The 18,603-nt window shown below is 40.9% G+C and overlaps 1 protein-coding gene across 1 annotated transcript in view; it reads right to left on the bottom strand.

Moving 5' to 3' along the window:
- Anapc1 (anaphase promoting complex subunit 1) overlaps positions 1-18,603 on the bottom strand; it is a 79,807-nt gene that overhangs the window by 59,607 nt on the left and 1,597 nt on the right. The window contains 12 exon segments of the mRNA NM_001107771.1: positions 1,396-1,530; positions 2,574-2,639; positions 2,730-2,820; positions 4,828-4,923; positions 7,337-7,546; positions 9,129-9,349; positions 9,543-9,688; positions 11,758-11,831; positions 13,027-13,109; positions 13,636-13,736; positions 13,930-13,981; positions 17,099-17,260. Coding sequence (NP_001101241.1) covers positions 1,396-1,530; positions 2,574-2,639; positions 2,730-2,820; positions 4,828-4,923; positions 7,337-7,546; positions 9,129-9,349; positions 9,543-9,688; positions 11,758-11,831; positions 13,027-13,109; positions 13,636-13,736; positions 13,930-13,981; positions 17,099-17,260 — 1,437 coding nt within the window.

Genomic DNA, 18,603 nt, shown 5'->3' on the forward strand with positions numbered 1-18,603 from the left:
CACATGGTGGTGGACACCTGTGATCCCAGCACTGAGGAACTGAAGGCAGAAACATCAGGAGCTCAAGTTATTACAGTTTATACAGCAAGTCTGGGGCCAGCATGGACTACATGTAACAGCCTCAGAGAAAGTCTTCTCAACTCTTCTGTGTTCGTGTCCTTGCCCTGAACAGTCCTTTATTTACCCTTCTTACCCTCAAGATACAGGCCAGCAACCAATGACTGGCCCAACTTGATACCTACCCCTGACACTATTAATGACACTCTGCTATGCTTGCAGACAGGAGTCTAGCATAACTGTCCTCTGAGAGGCTCCATCCAGTGGCCGATGGAAACAGATGTAGAGATCCACAGCCAGTGGCCGATGGAAACAGATGTAGAGATCCACAGCCAAACTTTAGAGGGAGCTTTTGGGAGTCTTGTGGTAGAGTCAGAGGAAGGATTAAGGGACCTGAAGAGATAGAGACCCCACCGGAAGACCCACAGAGGCAACCAACCTGAACGGTTGGGGGTTCCCAGAGACTGAACCACCAACCAAAGAGAAATCATGAGCTAGACCTACCCCAACCTCCTGCACATATGTAGCAGAAGCACAGCTTGCCCTTCATGCTGGTTCCCCAACAACTAGAGCAGGGGCTGTCCCTGACTCTGTTGCCTGCCTATGGATCCCATTCACATAACTGGGCCTCAGTACTAGAGGATGAGCCTAGTCCTGCTGTGACTTGAAGTGCCAGGGTGGGTTGATACCTTGGAGGCATACGGCAGGGGGTCCCACTTCTCAGAGGAGAAGGGAGGAGTAGGAAGAGCTATAGGAGGGAGGATTGGAAGGAGGGCTGTGACCAAGATATAAAGTGAATAAATAAATTAATAGAAAAAAAAAGGATTCAGCCCAGTATTCTGCTCAGTGAATAAAGGAGCATTAACAGCTTTTATTCATAACTCATAACTTTTTAAAAATAATTTTATTTTATTTTATATGCATTAGTGTGAGGACACCAGATCCCCTGGAACTAGAGCTGTGACAGCTGTGAGCTGCAATGTGCTGGGAACTAAACTCAGGTCCTCTGGAAGAGCAGCCAGGTCTTAACTGCTGAGCCATCTCTCCAGCCCCACTTATAACTCTTAACAGGCTACCTAAATTATGATTTCTTATGCAGAACGCATCTATTACATCCTGAGAAATTGTGAGATCTTTTTTAAAAGTGTATCCTTTCACCTCTCCACAGCTTCAAAGAACGCCTCCCAGAGCACAAAGGAGGGCAGCATGCAACATCTGCCACTTGTGCTCAAAAACACGCATTTGTATTACCTAAAATTAACAATGGAAAGAGCTAATTCTAGACCAAACTTCTTCAAAACATGATTAACATTTGACAAAACCTAATCTACTTCTTACCTCATCCATTGATCCAAGTAATTTGCTAAGAGGCTTCGGAGTGCTAACACCATCGAGTGGGGTACTGGGCCGAGGCATCATGTTGGACATTGTCAGGGAAGGAGCTGGAAGTCCAGGAATAAACACTTTCCCCACCTTTGAGTAGTGAAAAGATGTAGGGGGAGGTGTCAATGACTACATCACCTTAGGTCAGACATTTAGGCACATAAGCTAAGTTCTTTACCTATGTCGAAGTTCATGTTCACTAAATACAACTGAAAAGCAAAGTGCACCTTTAGCAACCCTTCAGATCCTACCAACCAACTGTGGGAATACCTCAGTATACATTTTTTTGTTTGATTTAGCAAACTTTTTTGCACAAAAGCTGAAGATAGTATATAAAAATCTAATAAAATACATCTCAAGAGTCATACATAGAACTCCTTTATATAAAAATTCAAAACCAAGGAAAAGTAAACAGACTGATCTTTAGGGACATGTGCATATGTGCAAAGCGAACAATGAAATCAAGGGTGGTTTATTGGACATGTCAGGATAGTGTACTGGAGAGCAGGTGGCAGCTGCATTCAGAGAACATAATAAAGGTACTGGCAGGCCAGGTCAAGAGGGTCCTAAGACCTGTGCTACTTAGTGAAAAACTGCCTTAAGAACAATAATAACTTAATAGAAAAAAATAGATATACTGATAATACATTTCCTTCATTGTTCTTTAAACTAAGTATATATTTTTACTTACTTATGCACTTTTTTAATCTCTTGAGACAAGGGCACACTACACAGCTCTAGCTGTTCTGGAACAAATTCTGTGGACCAGGCTGGCCTTGAACTCATAAGAGATCCACCTGCCTCTGCCTCCAAGTGCTGCAATACCATACCCAGCTTAAGGACGTATTTTTAAATTTGACAAATGTTACAAAAGGAAGCTGCCACTAACATACATAACAATGCAACCCTGCGACAGTGCCGGTGCTTCCCAAAGCTGCTCCCCTTCCGCTCTCACACTGGTTTCTAAGACTCTACCAATACACAATTTCCCATTTGGGTACCACAGATGCACATTGTCAGTGCATTAGGACGAGCATCCACAGTTAGCTTCATTTCCCACAAGAATGTTCTTCCAAACTGCACAGAAGCAGCAGAGCCACCTGGAATTAACGGAAGCACCGCTTTCAACATACCCGAACCACTCCTGTGTACAGCACCAGATTCCCATTGCCTTCGAGTACCAACATGGTGTCTATCTTCTAAAAAACAAAACACAAAATCTCCTGTATTCTGAGTAAATTAACATAATTTTCCAGAACAACTCTGATAAAGCGTAATGATTTCCTTACCTCCACTGGGGCTGCGTCTTTTGCATGTATGTTGGTGACAGAGCCAAAGATAAGCTGAGTCTTGTCATTACTCTCTTGAAACTTTACACAGCTAAGTATGAAAATAAAAACAAACAAACAAAAAAATGAGTTCTAAGAGTGTCATGCGGGCTGGGCACTGTGGTGTATGCCTTTAATCTCAGCTCTTGGGAAGGAGCAATGGGTAGACCTCTGAGTTCAAGGACAACATGGACTACATAACCAGTTCCAGGATACCAGGGATCACATTCACTATAGTAGGGGAGCAAGAAGACAGATAGTATGGGATGTTATGAGTATTATGCAAATCTGCAGATAAGAGAAAACTGCTTGAATAAATATACACAAAAATGAATACATGTAAAACAAAAGAAAGATATGTGGGTCATATTGATTTCTGATTTTAAAAACATGCTATAGTTACTGCTTGGAGAAAAATAGTGCATGGGGGCCAGGGAGCTAGACGGCTCAGCAGGTAAAGCCAGATAGCCTGGGTGTAATCCTAGGACCATACAGTGAAGGAGAACAGATTCCTCCAACTTGCCCTCAGATCTCCACAAGAATACCATAGGATACACACACACACACACACACACACACACACACACACACACACACACACGCAGGTATTTAAATTTAAAAAAAGCTTCATGACATAGAAGGGTCTCTATAATTCTGCACCTTGCTATAAGCTATAGTGATTCCTAAATGGGAGCTAAGTGAGCAGATAAATCATGAAGAGGCACTGCGCCTATAAAGGTAAGTGTGTGGGTATTAGGCACATGAGAAAATAACCAATATCAAAAGTATCAGGAAGGGACTGGAGAGATGGCTCAAAAACTACTGACTGCTCTGCTAGACAACCTTGTTCTTAGGAACAAAGTTTGGTTCTCAATATCCACATATCAACTCATAATCACTTATAACTCCAATTCCAGGGGATCTGAAGTGTTCCTCTGTCAAGAACCGTTGTGGGATGCCAGGCATATACATACACAGTACACAAGACATACATGCAAGTAAAACATACATACATACATACACACATACATGCAGAATAATTCATTTTTAAAAAGCATCATGGAAATATAAATAGAAACAACTTGATGCTTCATTAGGGCGGATACAATCAAAGATGCTGACAACATCTAACACTGCTTATGATAGAGACAGGAACCTCACACACTGGAGGAAGAAATGCAAAACAGTATAGCCCGTTTGGAAATCAACTGTTCAATTTCTTGAAACATTGAACATGAATTTATCAGTCAATTCAACAATCCACTGCTAGGTGTCTACCTAAGAAAAGCAGAATTACATATGTGCATACAAAGATACTTGCCCACAGGTTCCTAAGTCACAGTGGTCGAACAGTGAAGACAAGTGGGCATCGTGGCATATGCTTTTACTCCAAAGGGAGGCAGAGGCAGGCGGCTCTGTTGCTTAAAGTCAGATTGGTCTACACAGAGTTTCAGGACATCCAGGGCCACACAATGAGGTAAACAAACTATCCACCAATTGGTTAGCAGGTAAACGTGACCTATCTATACAATGAGTACAGTAACACTGAGGAAGTCCTCAGATGTGTCCCAACAGGGCAGATCCTAAAAATCACTGTGAAAAGTAAAAAAATTGATCAAAATAGTGGTATGGTGGTAACAAATGCCTTTAATTTCAGCACAACAGAGGCAGAGGCAAGTGGATCTCTCTAAGTTCCAGGCCAGCCAGGGATGCAAAATTAAAAAAAAAAAATTAAATTAAAAACATATATGATTATAGATTACATTAAATGTCCATAGAAAACCAAAAAAACAAGCCCCCCAGAATGACTGCCTGAGATTGGGGCAGGGCAAGACTATCTGCAATTGGCAGAGGAAATCACCAGGGTCGTAGAAATGTTTAAGCCTGAACTGAGGTGGTTGGTGGCTACACACCTCTATAAATTACTAAAGTCATGATACGACATGTTAATCTCACGATATGTAACCTACTTCTCAATAAGGCTGGAGGGGACAAATAGAAGGGAGAGAAGGAATCAGCTCTGCATTTCTTCAGAGACAATGAGAGTAGAAACGCTTACCGTAACTGAAGCTGGGCCTCCACTAAAAAGCACAGGAACTTCTGTCCACACAGGTCAGTCGTTATAAATACCTTGGAGGCCTGAGAATTTTTCTCTCTGAAGCAGACAGATTATTAAACCATCAGTATTAGTCCAAAATCTACCTCAATAATTTAAAAATCTTTGAAAATATTTACAAAAAAGCTAAATACTTCCTGGATTGACCAAAAACCAAGACACGAAAACTGCATGTTCTGTATACGTGATAAACTCTCACCTCTAAAACTAAGCTCTCCACTTTCAGATTCCCTCTTACCATCATGTCCTTTCTCTACTTGAGTACAGCCTACTCAAGTGCTCTCCTGTTAGGCCTTAGACTAGACGACTTCGTAAAGAGGATGATACAGGGGTTAAATGGAAGGTTGGGAAGATGGCGAGACCAGTAGGCACTTGTCATACAAATGTGAGGACTGGAGTTTGAATTCCCAGAACCCAACTAAATATCAGGTGAATATGCAGTCCAAGTACAAACACAGAATTGGAAAGCAGAGACAAAGGGTCCCAGCAGCAGGATGGTTAGCCAGACCAGTCAACTCTGGACTCGATAAAGAGACTTTGCTTCAATAAATAAGGTGCAGAAGAATGAAGGAGACTCCTGATATCAACTCCAGACCTCCACATGTACATACAGTGCAACTATATACATGCGAGCACGCACACACACACACACACACACACACACACGCACACGCGCGCACACACACACACACACACACACACACACACACACACACACACTACATAAACACAAGGGGGCGGAGGTCAAGAGTTAAGAGTGTTTACCTAACAACCTAACCATTTTTACTCACAGTGATGGTTAGGGTTATGTGGCTAGGTTAAAAACAAAAACAAAAAAACAAGCCACTCATCTTTTATATATACAAAGTGACAAATCTGGGTGAAATTCAGAGACTGTTTTCATCACGTTGTTCAGAGAAGGTAAACTCCCTCAGGCAGCACCTCAAGTCTTTCTCTAAGTCGGTGCTCACTTCCACTCCTCCCATTTGCCTGCTGTACCATGCTTCCCTCAAGCCTGAGGTGGGTGAGCTGACTGCTGTCCCGAGGTCACTAGACCTACGTCCTTCCTGACATGCCAGTGTGTTGTGATGTCCCTGTTGCTACTCTCACTTGATGTTATTTCCTGTCTCTCTGTAGCAGTTCTCCCCATCGGCCTCCCAAGCCCTGAGGCCTTAGTCTTTACCACTACCCAGCTTTAGCTTGCTGCAAAGTGATGGAATAATGTTTTTTTTGTTTTGTTTTGTTTTTTTTTCCGGAGCTGGGGACCGTGATGGAATAATGTGAAGAGGGAGTGAATGTTTAAACTGCCCAGGAGAAGCTTACACTACACACACCACCATCACCTAAAGAGTCCACAACTAACAGAAGCCCTTATCTCACCTACAAATTGTGCTGCTGATTCTGTCTTCTATGTCTCTCACCTCTTCATTATCAGGCTGTTCCGTCCCATCACAGAGCAAAACAGGAATATCTGTGATTCCCACTCACTCTCTGAACTGCTCTCTGGATCACAGCGCCCACTGTGCCCATCTTTTCCAAACCCTACCTGCAGAATAGGAAGTGCTCCAGCGTCACTACTAGTTATGTGTTGGACAATCACTAAACTACCTTGTTAATTACATGTGGCTGAATTAACAAACTATCAATGAGATCACAAAACTATTAGAGTTATTTCTCAAAAAGTAGTGCTAAAATTTAACACAAAGATAAAATTTACTAAAAATTGCTATAAAATCTCAAATTACTGAATCTACTTGTGATAGTTTAAATGAGATTGGCCCACCCCAATCCAACCTTTCCCATTTATATGCTTGGTCCCCAGTTGATGAGCCACCAGGGAAGGATGGGAAGGGGTATTTAGCCTTGTTGGAGGACTGTGTCTCTAGGAATGGGCTGTGAAGATTTCAGAGGCCCCCTTCAGGCCAGTGTCTTGCTCCTTCTCCTGCTATCTCTGTATCAGGAGGTAGAGCTCTCAGCTGCTGTTCAGCACCAGGCCTATATGCTTTAGACCAATACGATAATGGAATGACCCTCTGAAACTGAGAGCAAGCCCCAAGTAAATGCTTGCCTTTATAAGTTTTGCTGCAGTCGTGATGTGTTTTCATAGCAACGGAACCCTGACTACAACACTACAGAATTAAATGTTTTACCCCAAAATGTCAAATACCTCAAACCTCAAAGATTACTTCTTAAAGAAATGTCTGATGACAAAACATCTTTATGATCACTTTAGTATCAGTAACTTATTCTTCTAAAATTAAGGTGGCATAAGTATGTATCTCTACATGGTGTATGTGTTGATACCATACCTGATGTTGAAGGATGCTTTAAAACATTCACACATAGTTGACAAGCACTCTACCACTGAGCTAAACCACCAGGCATAACACCAAACATCTTCAAAAAACGCTAATAGTATTTTTCTTTGAACATGAAATTATATCCACCAAACCTCATATTCGGAAGTGTCTCAGTCCACAAGTGGTCAATGCAAAGCTCAGGAACAATTGGCTCTGTTTCTGGTGCCAAAAATGAATCGTTGAAACTGCCACTCGGAGAGTGGGAAATACTGTGTCTCTTTGGTGACTGGTTGTGGCTTGAAAGGTTGAATCTTTGCACCCCTGAGAAAGAGTGCACACCTAAGGCAGGAGAGTGAGCACGACTACAAAAGAACCAGAGAGAGGATGTCGTTAGGAGCAGCTTGCATTTCTAACACATGCGATAACAGTCCCCACTCCTACGTACAGGAAGCATTTATGGTACAATCCCAGTGACACAGACATCTTCAGAATTGAACGGCTATTTAAATGGTTGGTTTGCTCTAACATATTTTATGATAGCCTAACATTTTGTTTAGAATCAGTGTTAAAATGCACTCACACCAGGCATAAACGAGCAAGGCCTTAGTCCCAGGACAGAGGCAAAGACAGGCAGATCTCTCTGACCAGTTTGATCTACATATTGAGTTCCAGGACATCCAAGGCTACACAGAGAGGAGATACACACACACACACACACACACACACACACACACACACACACACACACACACACACACACACAGACATCCAAGGCTACACAGAGAGGAGATACACACACACACACACACACACACACACACACACACACACACACACTACTTAAGCCATATTTTCTGAGAATAAACTCATTTTAAATTCTAAATGTATATATCCATGTGCATGTAGGCATATGTTGCATGAAATATAAAAAAAGGCACCCACGCTAGCACCAGCTATGTGCTAGTAACATGCTCCCCCTGCACCCCAAGGTCTCCACGGTCCCCATGAGATGACCACCCAACTCACAGTTCTCCTGCTGCAAATTCAGCTCACAGTAACAGCCACCTGCCCCGTGGTTATAGTCACAAATCCCCAAAACCCGGTAAAATCAAAAGTCTAGAGACTTGTGATTTATCATATTTATATCAGTAAATTCTCAACCCACAAAACACTCACACAATGAACTCAGAGGCAATTAATGTTGATATAAGCTGCCCACCTCGACTGGACAAAATGTCCCGTAATAATCCGTTTCTTTTTTTTTTTTCTTTTCATAATCCATTTCTTTTTTTTTTTTTTCTTTTCTTTTTTTCGGAGCTGGGGATCGAACCCAGGGCCTTGCGCTTGCTAGGCAAGTGCTCTACCTCTGAGCTAAATCCCCAACCCAATAATCCATTTCTTATACAATAGTCATAGCTACCTGTGGCTATTTAAAGCCACGAAAATCTGGTTTGTCCTTTTCTTCCTCCCATCTTCCTTCCTTCTCCTTGTGTCTCCCTATCTCTCCCATCTTTAAACTCTCAGCCCGCCTTCTCTACCCACTGCCCAATCACAGGCTTTCGCCTTATCTTGTGCCTGCTGCCTTCACCTGCATATAGACAGCAATCCACAGGTATACATATTAATTATCAAAAATTAAAAAAAAAATTATAAATTAAGGTTTAAAAAAATAAAATATTTGTAGAATTAGATGTTCATCCAAGTGCTGCTACCTAATGGGAGAAACAAATCAACCTTACAGCAGCGTGAACAGATTCTAAGTGTGATACAGGAAACTGTAGCATCACGGATTTACAAGTCTAAAGTAGCCATAATCGGGTTTCTGCCTATTCTCCCTAAAAACTATCCAAGAGTTGTCAATAGAAACTTTAAATCCTTTAAAACATGAGAGCTAAAAAAACAGTAGGTATCTGTTGCTTGTTTAAAACAAAGACAGACATCCACCTTAGAGCCGCCATGTTGGAAATGGAAGGCGACCGGGAGTGTAGGCTGGGTGAGGAGGCTGAGCGGCTCTGGCTGTGAATGGAAGAGTAATTCTGGAACGGCGAAGCAACAGGGGACTCGCCTTTGGAGAGGCTTCTGAGATGTGCTGTCAGGGAGCTGCTAGTGGCTGCATTCTGCAGGGTCCCTGCCTGCTCTGGGAACTTTAAAACAGCAGTCTCTTCCTTAAGTCAAAGGAACAGGAAAAATAAGAAAATAATCAGAACAAAGAGGTAATTTCCCAGAAATTACCTTGAAAAATGCATGTAGATGGCAGTACTAAAGACAAAAGGCTTGTTCTTTACCAAAGAAACTCAACGGGTCTCAAAAGCATGCAAGTGTGATCTGCCATGGGAGGAAGGATATCTGTCACCTCACCTCTGGCTTTACCCTCCTGAGAGTCCACACAGAATGCACATTCTGAACAGCATCATAGGTCATTACAATGGAGGGGTCAATGTTCAGAAACACAATTTTCACTGCTGGATCTACAACATACTGCACCCGCGATGAGCCAAAAAGACCTAAAAATCAAAATGGAAATGACCAGGGACGGAATAGTGGCTTTATAGAATGTTCTCATTTTTCCTGAAAGGAAAGAGAACCAAGCCAAAAAGCCTTAAAGCACAAATCCCATTCTGTGTTATGTAACTGACAACAAATTTTCAATTTTCAATTGTTAACTTCCTTAAAATGCATTAAACAAGACATAATGACTGTTCACTCTGACCCACATACAAAGGTTGACGATTTATCCAGATTTGTTATTAAATTCATTAGCCAGAGGCAAAGGGTGATTTGTTTTGTTTTTGAGAAAAGGTTTCACTCTGTAGTTCTGGCCGTCCTGGAACTCACTATATACAGCAGGCTGGCCTCAAACTCAGAGGTCCGCCTACCTCTGCCTCCCAAGTGCGGGGATTAAAGGCACACACAATACCCAGCCAACAATCAACTTCTTTAGCGATTACAATGACACGCTGGAATGTCTGACTTGCTGCTTCTATTCTGTCCTCTGTAATAATCCACAAGTGGTGAGCAGTGTGTCTTACTAAGGAAGTTTTTCCAGCTCAGTCCAGCTATTTTTCTATATCATCACAAACCAGGTTCCATATCCTTGACAGTTTCATTCTCAGTTAAAATATTGGTAAATGAAAAAAACATGATTATTCTTCAAAGCTAGAAAAAATTTTATAAAGAAATAATAAGGGCTGGAGAGATCCTCAGTAGTTAAGAGTACGGACTGCTCTTCCAGAGTTGCTGAGTTCAATTCCAACAACCACATGGTGGCTCGCAGCCATCTGAAATGGGATCCAATGCCCTCTTCTGGTGTGTCTGAAGACAGTGACAGTGTGTACTCACATACATAAGATAAATATTTACATTTTAAAAAAAGAAATAAAAAAAACTAGCCAAGCTAACACACACCTTTAATGCCAGCACTCAGGAGGCAGTGGCAGGCAGATCTCGTGTGAATTTGAGGCCAGCCTGGAACTCTACATAGAGTTAAGAAGTCCACACAGTGGGATCCCAAGGTTAGAGGGAGGGGTGGGGCTGAGACAGCTGGGCCATCAAGAACGCTTGGAGATCCTGTAGAGGACCCAAGCTCAGTTTCTAACACCTACGTCAAGTAACTTGCAACGGCCTTTAACTTCAGTCCCAGGAACCAATTCTGTCTTTTGGCCTCTGTGGGCATCTGAACTCATACACACATACCCATACTTGGGTACACACACGCACTAAAGATTATAGTAAAATCTTCTTAGAGAGGCTGCCCACAAAGTGCTAGTCTCGAGCAATCTCCCCGCTCAGACTCAGTCGTAGCTGTGTCTATAGGTACATATCCCACAGCCAATTTTATAAAGTTAGAAGTTTACTGTACTCGTATACTGTGCTTACAGCTTTATATATTACTCATACTACATGATCAGCAATCCTTTTTTTTTTTTTCTTTTTTTTTTTTTGGTATAACCTTTCAAGAGAGCTGGTGTGATTTACTTGAACAGGACAGAGGCTTGGTTTAGCCAGTGGCTATTGGAGTCATGATCGGAAGGAAACACCTCAGTAGTGCTTGGAATGTACAAGTAAAATGACTGAGGACTCTATAAATGCCCTTCTAGCCCTTCAGTCTATTATTTGTAGATGCTTATTCATGTGTCATAAAGCCTAAATTTAAAGCCAAGTGTACAACGATACTTTAAAAATATTCAAGGTGCAAACATCAAGAATCTTTAACAAAGGCAGTAAAATAATAAAATGTGCCCAGCAATCAGGACCTATGAATGTACCCTTAAAAAAATAAAACTTTATTTCATCAAAGTATCACTTACTTTCTTATTTTTAAAGGAAAGACACACAAGCAAATTAACAAATGTCAGTGTCCCTCCAAGATATGTACATCTTGGCTTTGCTGAGATAACTGTTATCCTTGCTTTCAATGAATTATTTTCAAGATAAAAGTTACTTCTATAATATGCTTAAACTACCTTCTAATAAAACAAGTCAGTTTTAAAATAAACTTTTTAACTTCCTCCCTCTATCAATGCCCTCAATGTCAAAACAGAGCTTACATAAAGGAGTATAAAAGTGCACTTACTTCCGGATTTACAAACAAGTGGAGTTATCTCATCCAGAGGGTGCAGCATGCTGAACATGGTAGGCAAAGGCTCTCTAGCAACAAACACACACACACAATCGATTACCAACAAGATGACTGTGTATACAACAAGCAACTGCAAACCTACTGTTACCACTGGACACGCAATGCCCTCAGAGGGCCATGTGTGAACACCTGGTCCTCAACTGTAGCACTGCTTTAGGAGGCTGTGGAGCCTTTAAGAAAAGAGGGTCTTAGGGCTACTGCCCAGCCCTGTTTCCAATCCCTCATTTCACTTCCAGGTCTGCCCAGACGTACAGAGCCTCTGCCACAGAGCCCTTCCAACACGAACTCTGCCACACCTTCCCTGAACAAAGGGCTGAAATCATGACGCAAAATAGGTCCTTCCTTCCTCAATCCCTGTCAAGCTTCTATCACAGTTACCATCTCAATTCTAATTCTTCACATACTGTCTGTCACGGCATCCTCTGTTTCGTTCTAAAACTCTTCCTGTAATAATTCTATACACTCACACATAGAAGGAAGTTGACTATGTCCTGGGGAAATCCACAAAGAGCAGCCACCCCTGACAGAATCCAGAGACTGACAACAGTATGAGATAAGCCTCCTTTAACTCTCCTAGTCGCAGTGTGTCTACAGTAGCCAAGACATTTAGCCTCCTACACTTGTTCATAAATGGATATATTTTTTTAAAAGAAAAGTACTTCAAATAATTAAGTCTGAAATTTTCAGAAAGTTAAAGAGGAGGACTGGCTTTTCTATCAATGCAGAGATGAAAATCGGCAAGCTTTTCTCACACAGCAAGCATCTGCTGCTGTGCCCTATGTTTGTTCTGCACGTTCCTCCTCTCAGCAGGCACATGGTCAATAAACATCACCAGACTGTGCTCTTAAGACACTGGGCAGCCACCCTGTGAGAGTCTGCAGGATCCCGAGAGCTAACTAAGAACATTCCTGAAACAAGTAAGAAGATGAAGACTAGCAAGTGATACGGTCTGTCTAAAGCAGTGCAATGAAGACATGGTGGAGCTAAGAACTGAGCCCTGTCCTCCTCCTTCAGTTACTGCCCAGTGTTCCCCAGGAGAGCAAGGGATGCTGAGTAAGTTCTCACGCTGACCAAACTGGCACGAAATGGTGTAATACTTATGGATATCTTCCCCAGCCCAAACCTTTAGGTTGACAAGTTTACTTCAGAATCAACACTATAAAAGCCCAAGAAATAATATTCTGAACAGAATAAAGTAAATACCTAGGTAGACTTGGAGGCACCTCATGTGAAGAACTGCTTCGTTCAAACAGCAAGCCATACTTAGTGGCCCACACGTTTGCCACCTATCAATAAGAGGGTGAGGAGCAGAAGTAAGAAAACTACAGTTTAAGCAAAGCTTTCAGACAGAATAATGTAACATTCTTTTTGGATTTACTGAGGGCTTCAAGTAATATAATCAGGAAATGCAGTATTTCAAAACCTATGACTTTTAACAAACAACTCTAAGACAAAACTCAAACCCACAGACCAGGTGCTCAGTGTGAAACTGCGGCTGGTGTCATCAGTGCAGGGTGTAACAGCCCTGAGCACTAAAAGACGATGTGACACAAAAAAGGCCAACACTATTCATGCCTAATGTAATAGAGCCAACATGACTTTGTAAACACATTAAACTGACAAACATCTCATAATTCATAATTTACTTCAGTACAAAATTATTTTTGTGGAAAGGTTAGTCACATGGTGAACTAAAACTACTGAAATTCAGTTAAGTAAAAACTAACACCCTTGACATATGAGATTACATAAAAATCTGTAACACATAATTATATGTTAACACACACCAAAAACTTAAAGCACTGAGTTTACCTGAAATGGTAAGGAAGCTATGTAATCCTTCCCGTCTATGCTGTGCATGTTCATACACGAGCTCTGTAATATACATATGCATTTCTCTAGTTCATGGCTCTCTGAAAGGAAAGAGTACAAGATTTACAGGTTGCTGATTTTCCTGCTAAACAGTTCAATCCAAACAGCCAAAGTTCAATACCTTATGAAAACATTAAGACTGAACCACTGTGATTAAGAGTTGCTTATAAATGTATCACACAGTGAGATAAATATTTAGAATCATGGGAAATAAAATTTCATAAAGAAACTTACTATAGATCTTTTCGGACTTATCCTGTGATATAATGAAGTCACACCACAATGCCTAAAACCAAAACAAAATGTTTGTCTAAGAAAATTACATCTAAATAATCATCACAAGCTAATGGCATCGGAAACAGTATTTACATAGTTCACTTCCTCAGCTCAATACAGATGTATTCTCTCTCTCTCTCTCTCTCTCTCTCTCTCTCACACACACACACACACACACACACACACACACACACACACACAGAGTCATACATACCATGGAAACAAACAAGAGTAACAAAAAGATTAGAACACATAATGCTACATATTCTAAGAAGACTTATGAATACAATTAAATCTTAAGAGAAAGGAACAAAATAACCAAAAGACTCAGTTGACACAAATCTTGCAGTTCCAGCTCAAACATCAGCCCAGGCTGTGCAAACCCTGCATCTTACAAAAGCAAGGATTATGAGAGAGCTTGAGTGACTCAGCAGATCTCAGACTATGCTCACATTAAAAGAATGTTAGAAAACAGTTTCTCCATTAATGCTACTAAATTGAACCCTTGAAAATGGTATAAAGCATAAATTTTGTGTTGTGTGTATATAGTCTGCCATGATCCTAAAATATTAAAATGCTACTAAGTAATTTCAATTTAAAAGCTAAAGATGCTCTCTTTTTGTTTGCTTTTGAGACTCAATATGAGCCTGGAACTCAGTATGTAGGCAAAGCTGCCTCAAACTGAGAGATTCTCCAGCTGCTACCTCCCAAGTTCTGAGATTAAAGGTGTGCACCACCAGGCCCAGGTGAGGATGTTTTGTTAAGAACTCTCAAAACTATCAGCCTAGAGAGAAAAATACTAATATCACTTTACAGTGAAACATTCTTTAAACTTTTCTAACACCTCCCCCTCCCCCAAGAGTCATTTTTTTACATAGTTTTTTTAGAACCAGAATTCAAACAAAGTTCATTTAACAAGGTTCAAAAATACTGCATTTGGCTTGGCATTTGCAACACATGCCTGTAATCACAGCACTACAGAGAGAGGCTGAGGCTGGGGGATTTCTCCTTTAAGGACAGCCTGAGTTCTACATAGTACAACTCTGTTCAAGAAATAAAGGAATGTGGTGATGTCATTTTAGTGTCTGCCATCCGGAACAGTTCTTACTTTTTCTTCCTCCCTGATTTACTTTTTAAGAGACCACAATGTAAACATTCCCAAATTCCAGAGTCCTCTAGTTGCTCTCTTTGGTATTTTTTTTCTTTTAAACTTTATTACAGAAAGTTTCAAATATACACACAAAGGAAATACAATTTATCTGCATCCACAGCTTCCATAATTATCAGCCATTTTTTTGTTTTGTTTTGTTTCTCTGTGTAGCCCTGGCTGTTCTGGAACTTGCTCTGTAGACAAGGCTCACCCTGAATTCAGAGATCTACCTGCCTCTGCCTCCCAATTTCCCAACTGCTAGGAGTACAGGCATTCACCACCTCTGGCCAGCTAGCTTTTTTTTTTCTTATTCATTTATTTTTGAATCAAGGTTTCTCTACAGAGTCCTTGCTGTCCTGTAACTGGCTATGCCCAGGCTGACCTCAAATGCACAGAGATCCACCTGGCTCTGCCTCCTAAGTACTAGAATTAAAAGAGAACACAGCCACACCTAGCCTCTGTTCTTCATGAGTACATTTAATATTTATTTTGTATGTACCACAGCACACTTATAGCGGTCAAAGGACAACCTGCAGAAGTCGGTTCACTCTCTCCAGCATTGGTTCCTGTGGATTAAACTCAGGTTGTCAGGCTTAGAAGAAAGTGCCTTTATCAGCCTAGCCATCTTTCTGGCCAGAGCCATCAATAAATAACCTCTAAGCATTCCTCAAATCTTAGGCTACTTTAGAATTTGCACCCCTAGAAACTAGATCTAAACATTCACATTAAATATTTCTCAAAAGAAAATACTTAAACATCACATTTTTCCTTTATTACAACCAGCCAGAGGTACATAAGTTAAGCTGAACCTATTTCGTTGAGCTAGAGACCAAAAACAATTTTGAAAAAAATATTCATTTGTTTCTTACACTTAGCAAGTAATACCTTGCTGTCATGTATTTTCCTTTTCTGCAACTGTGTTAATAACCATTACAACCATGCCTGAACTGATTAGCACACTGGAAGCTACAAAATGATTTCAGATTCTACCATTTCTTTTACATTTAGAGGTTGGTATTCTTCAATCAGAGTTTCCTTCATCAAACAGTGATAAATTGCTTATCTTCCTAAATAGTAAGTGCTTAATTTCTTCTATAATTTTTTTTTTAGAAAATGATCTCAACAACTACAATAGTACCAAATCAGGTTGAATTTGCTTTCACTATGAATCTAATAATTTTTATGTACTCAATATCTAGAAATGAATTATAGTAATGTGTTTTAAGGGATTTTTTAATCTCATATAATTTTTGTTGATAAGAACAAATTTTAAGTCTCACATCTAGTATTAAAATAGTATTTGCAATGCGGGGTGTGTGTGTGTGTGTGTGTGTGTGTGTGTGTGTGTGTGTGTGTATGAAGTGCTTGCCTTGCATATAAAAGGGTCTAAACTCAGTCCTCAGTACTACAAATAGCAATAAAAATAAGACTGTGCTGGGTTCACCTTTAATATCAGCATTCAAGAGGCAGAAGCAATGGGATCTTTGTGAGTTCAAGGCCAGCTTATAATACAGAGAAAGTTCCAGGACAGCCAGGGCTATGTAGAGACCTGTCTCAAAAAAAAAAAAAAAAAAAAAGAAGAAGAAGAAAGAGAAGTAAATAAAAGATTGTATCACTAGCAAAGAATAATGTGAAGAGTAAGAGTATAAAGAATAAGAAGGTTAGAAAGATGGCTCAGAAGTTAAATGCTATGCTTATAACCAAAAATATAAGAATTGATAAGCCAGATACAGTGATAGGTGCCTGTCATACTCAGAGGCTGGGGCAGGGGGATCTCAAGTACCAGGCCAGCCTGGGCTACAGAGACCATGTCATGATGGAAAAACTGAAAATCTTACTTTCCTGCCAGTCTCCACTACATGACATAATGTACAATCAACTGCCACAACTGTTACACTGTTATTTGTTATTTTAAAACACAAACTTCTTTCCCAGCTATATTAAGAGCTGATAGCTGTGCAAACTCAATGAACTCACCTGCTGAACAGTGCTGTCCACTGTGAAGGCTTTGTACACTGCCAAGGCCTGGCTTTTACTCCCTTTGCTCCAGATAACCATGTTCCCAGCCACATAGAGCTCTTCATCATAGTCGGCTGCATCTCCAATCTCGCTCACGCCTTTTCTTAACTGCCAGCTTTCCTTAAAAATGAACACACAGGATATGCTAAGCACTTCTTCCTTCCTTTTCAGGAGTCTGGAGTAAGATTTGCCTGTGAATTAAGACTCAGCCCAAGACTAACTCCTCAAAGGATGGCTATACAGAGATGAGCAGAGTGGGTGAATTAGCAAAGGGGGTATCAGGGGATTCTCGAGATAACATAAGAGAGGTAGGAGAGATGGTTCAGTGGTTAAGAGCACTAGCTGCTCTTCTAGAAGACTGGGGTTTGATTCTCAGCACCTACACAACTGTCTGTAACTTCAGTTCCAAGAGATCCGACGCCCTCTTCTGGCCCATATGGGCACTGCACACACATGGTGCAGCCATACAAGCAGTTTAAAAACTGACTCAAAATTCCTCTATAGTGTTTTATTTTATACTTCTAGGTCCCTAGTATTGCTCTGCCAATAACACAGGCACACAAAAAGTATATCTTACATATAGAGCATAAGATAAAATCCATGCTTGAAGGGAAACTAAAAGTATGTATTAAATGTATGTAGAAGGCAGAAAACAGACAGAGGTGCACATGGGACTCTATGGGGGACTTGATGCAGTGTGGACTTCCCTGCTTCACAGCTGCAAACACAGTCGTCCTCTTTCCCTTGTCCCACACATAAGATGAATGGAAGCTAGAAAGTTTCTGATTTCTACCTATGTACACACCAAGAGATTTGATTTCAAAGGCATGTGAAGATGAGGTGAAGCAGCAGAAGAGAGGAACAGCTTGGTGGTAGAGTGTTTCTCTCTCAAGGCAACAAGGCCATGACATTGGTTTGGCCCCAGCATGAGTCCTCCACACCCACTTCCACCCCCAAAAAATCAGGAGCTGGGTGAGGGATGATACATAGGAACTACTTTGTTCTAGTGTCATTTTTCTGACGTACTTTTGCATCTCATCTCCATAATTAAGAGATTTGCCAGGCATTGTGGCACACACATCTAATTCCAATATTCTGAAGACTGAGAGAGAGGGTCAAAATTCCAGGGCCAACCTGGGCTACTCAGTGAGGCTCCAACTCAAAAAAAAAGGTACTGCTACTCTAACACTCTTATGTGACATCAACCCTCTTCTAGAAACGTGTGTTGCAGGTACCATTTCGAATCTCTAGCATTTAGTCACCAAAGAGTATAAAACCTGATTATCCACATATGAAGTGAAGATAGTTTAAAGTGAGCCATGATTGAAGTAATCAACTCTCTTTACAAGTTACACAGCATGCCTAAGTAGGCAGCACCGTGTTTCAGCACTGACTGAAATTACCAAACACTAGCTTTTAACCAAGTGCCAACACACGCGTATTTCTCACATGCATACAGGAAG

The sequence above is a fragment of the Rattus norvegicus genome, chromosome 3 (assembly GCF_021556685.1).
Source record: "Rattus norvegicus strain SHRSP/BbbUtx chromosome 3, alternate assembly SHRSP_T2T, whole genome shotgun sequence".
In the NCBI taxonomy this organism is placed as follows: Eukaryota; Metazoa; Chordata; class Mammalia; order Rodentia; family Muridae; genus Rattus; species Rattus norvegicus.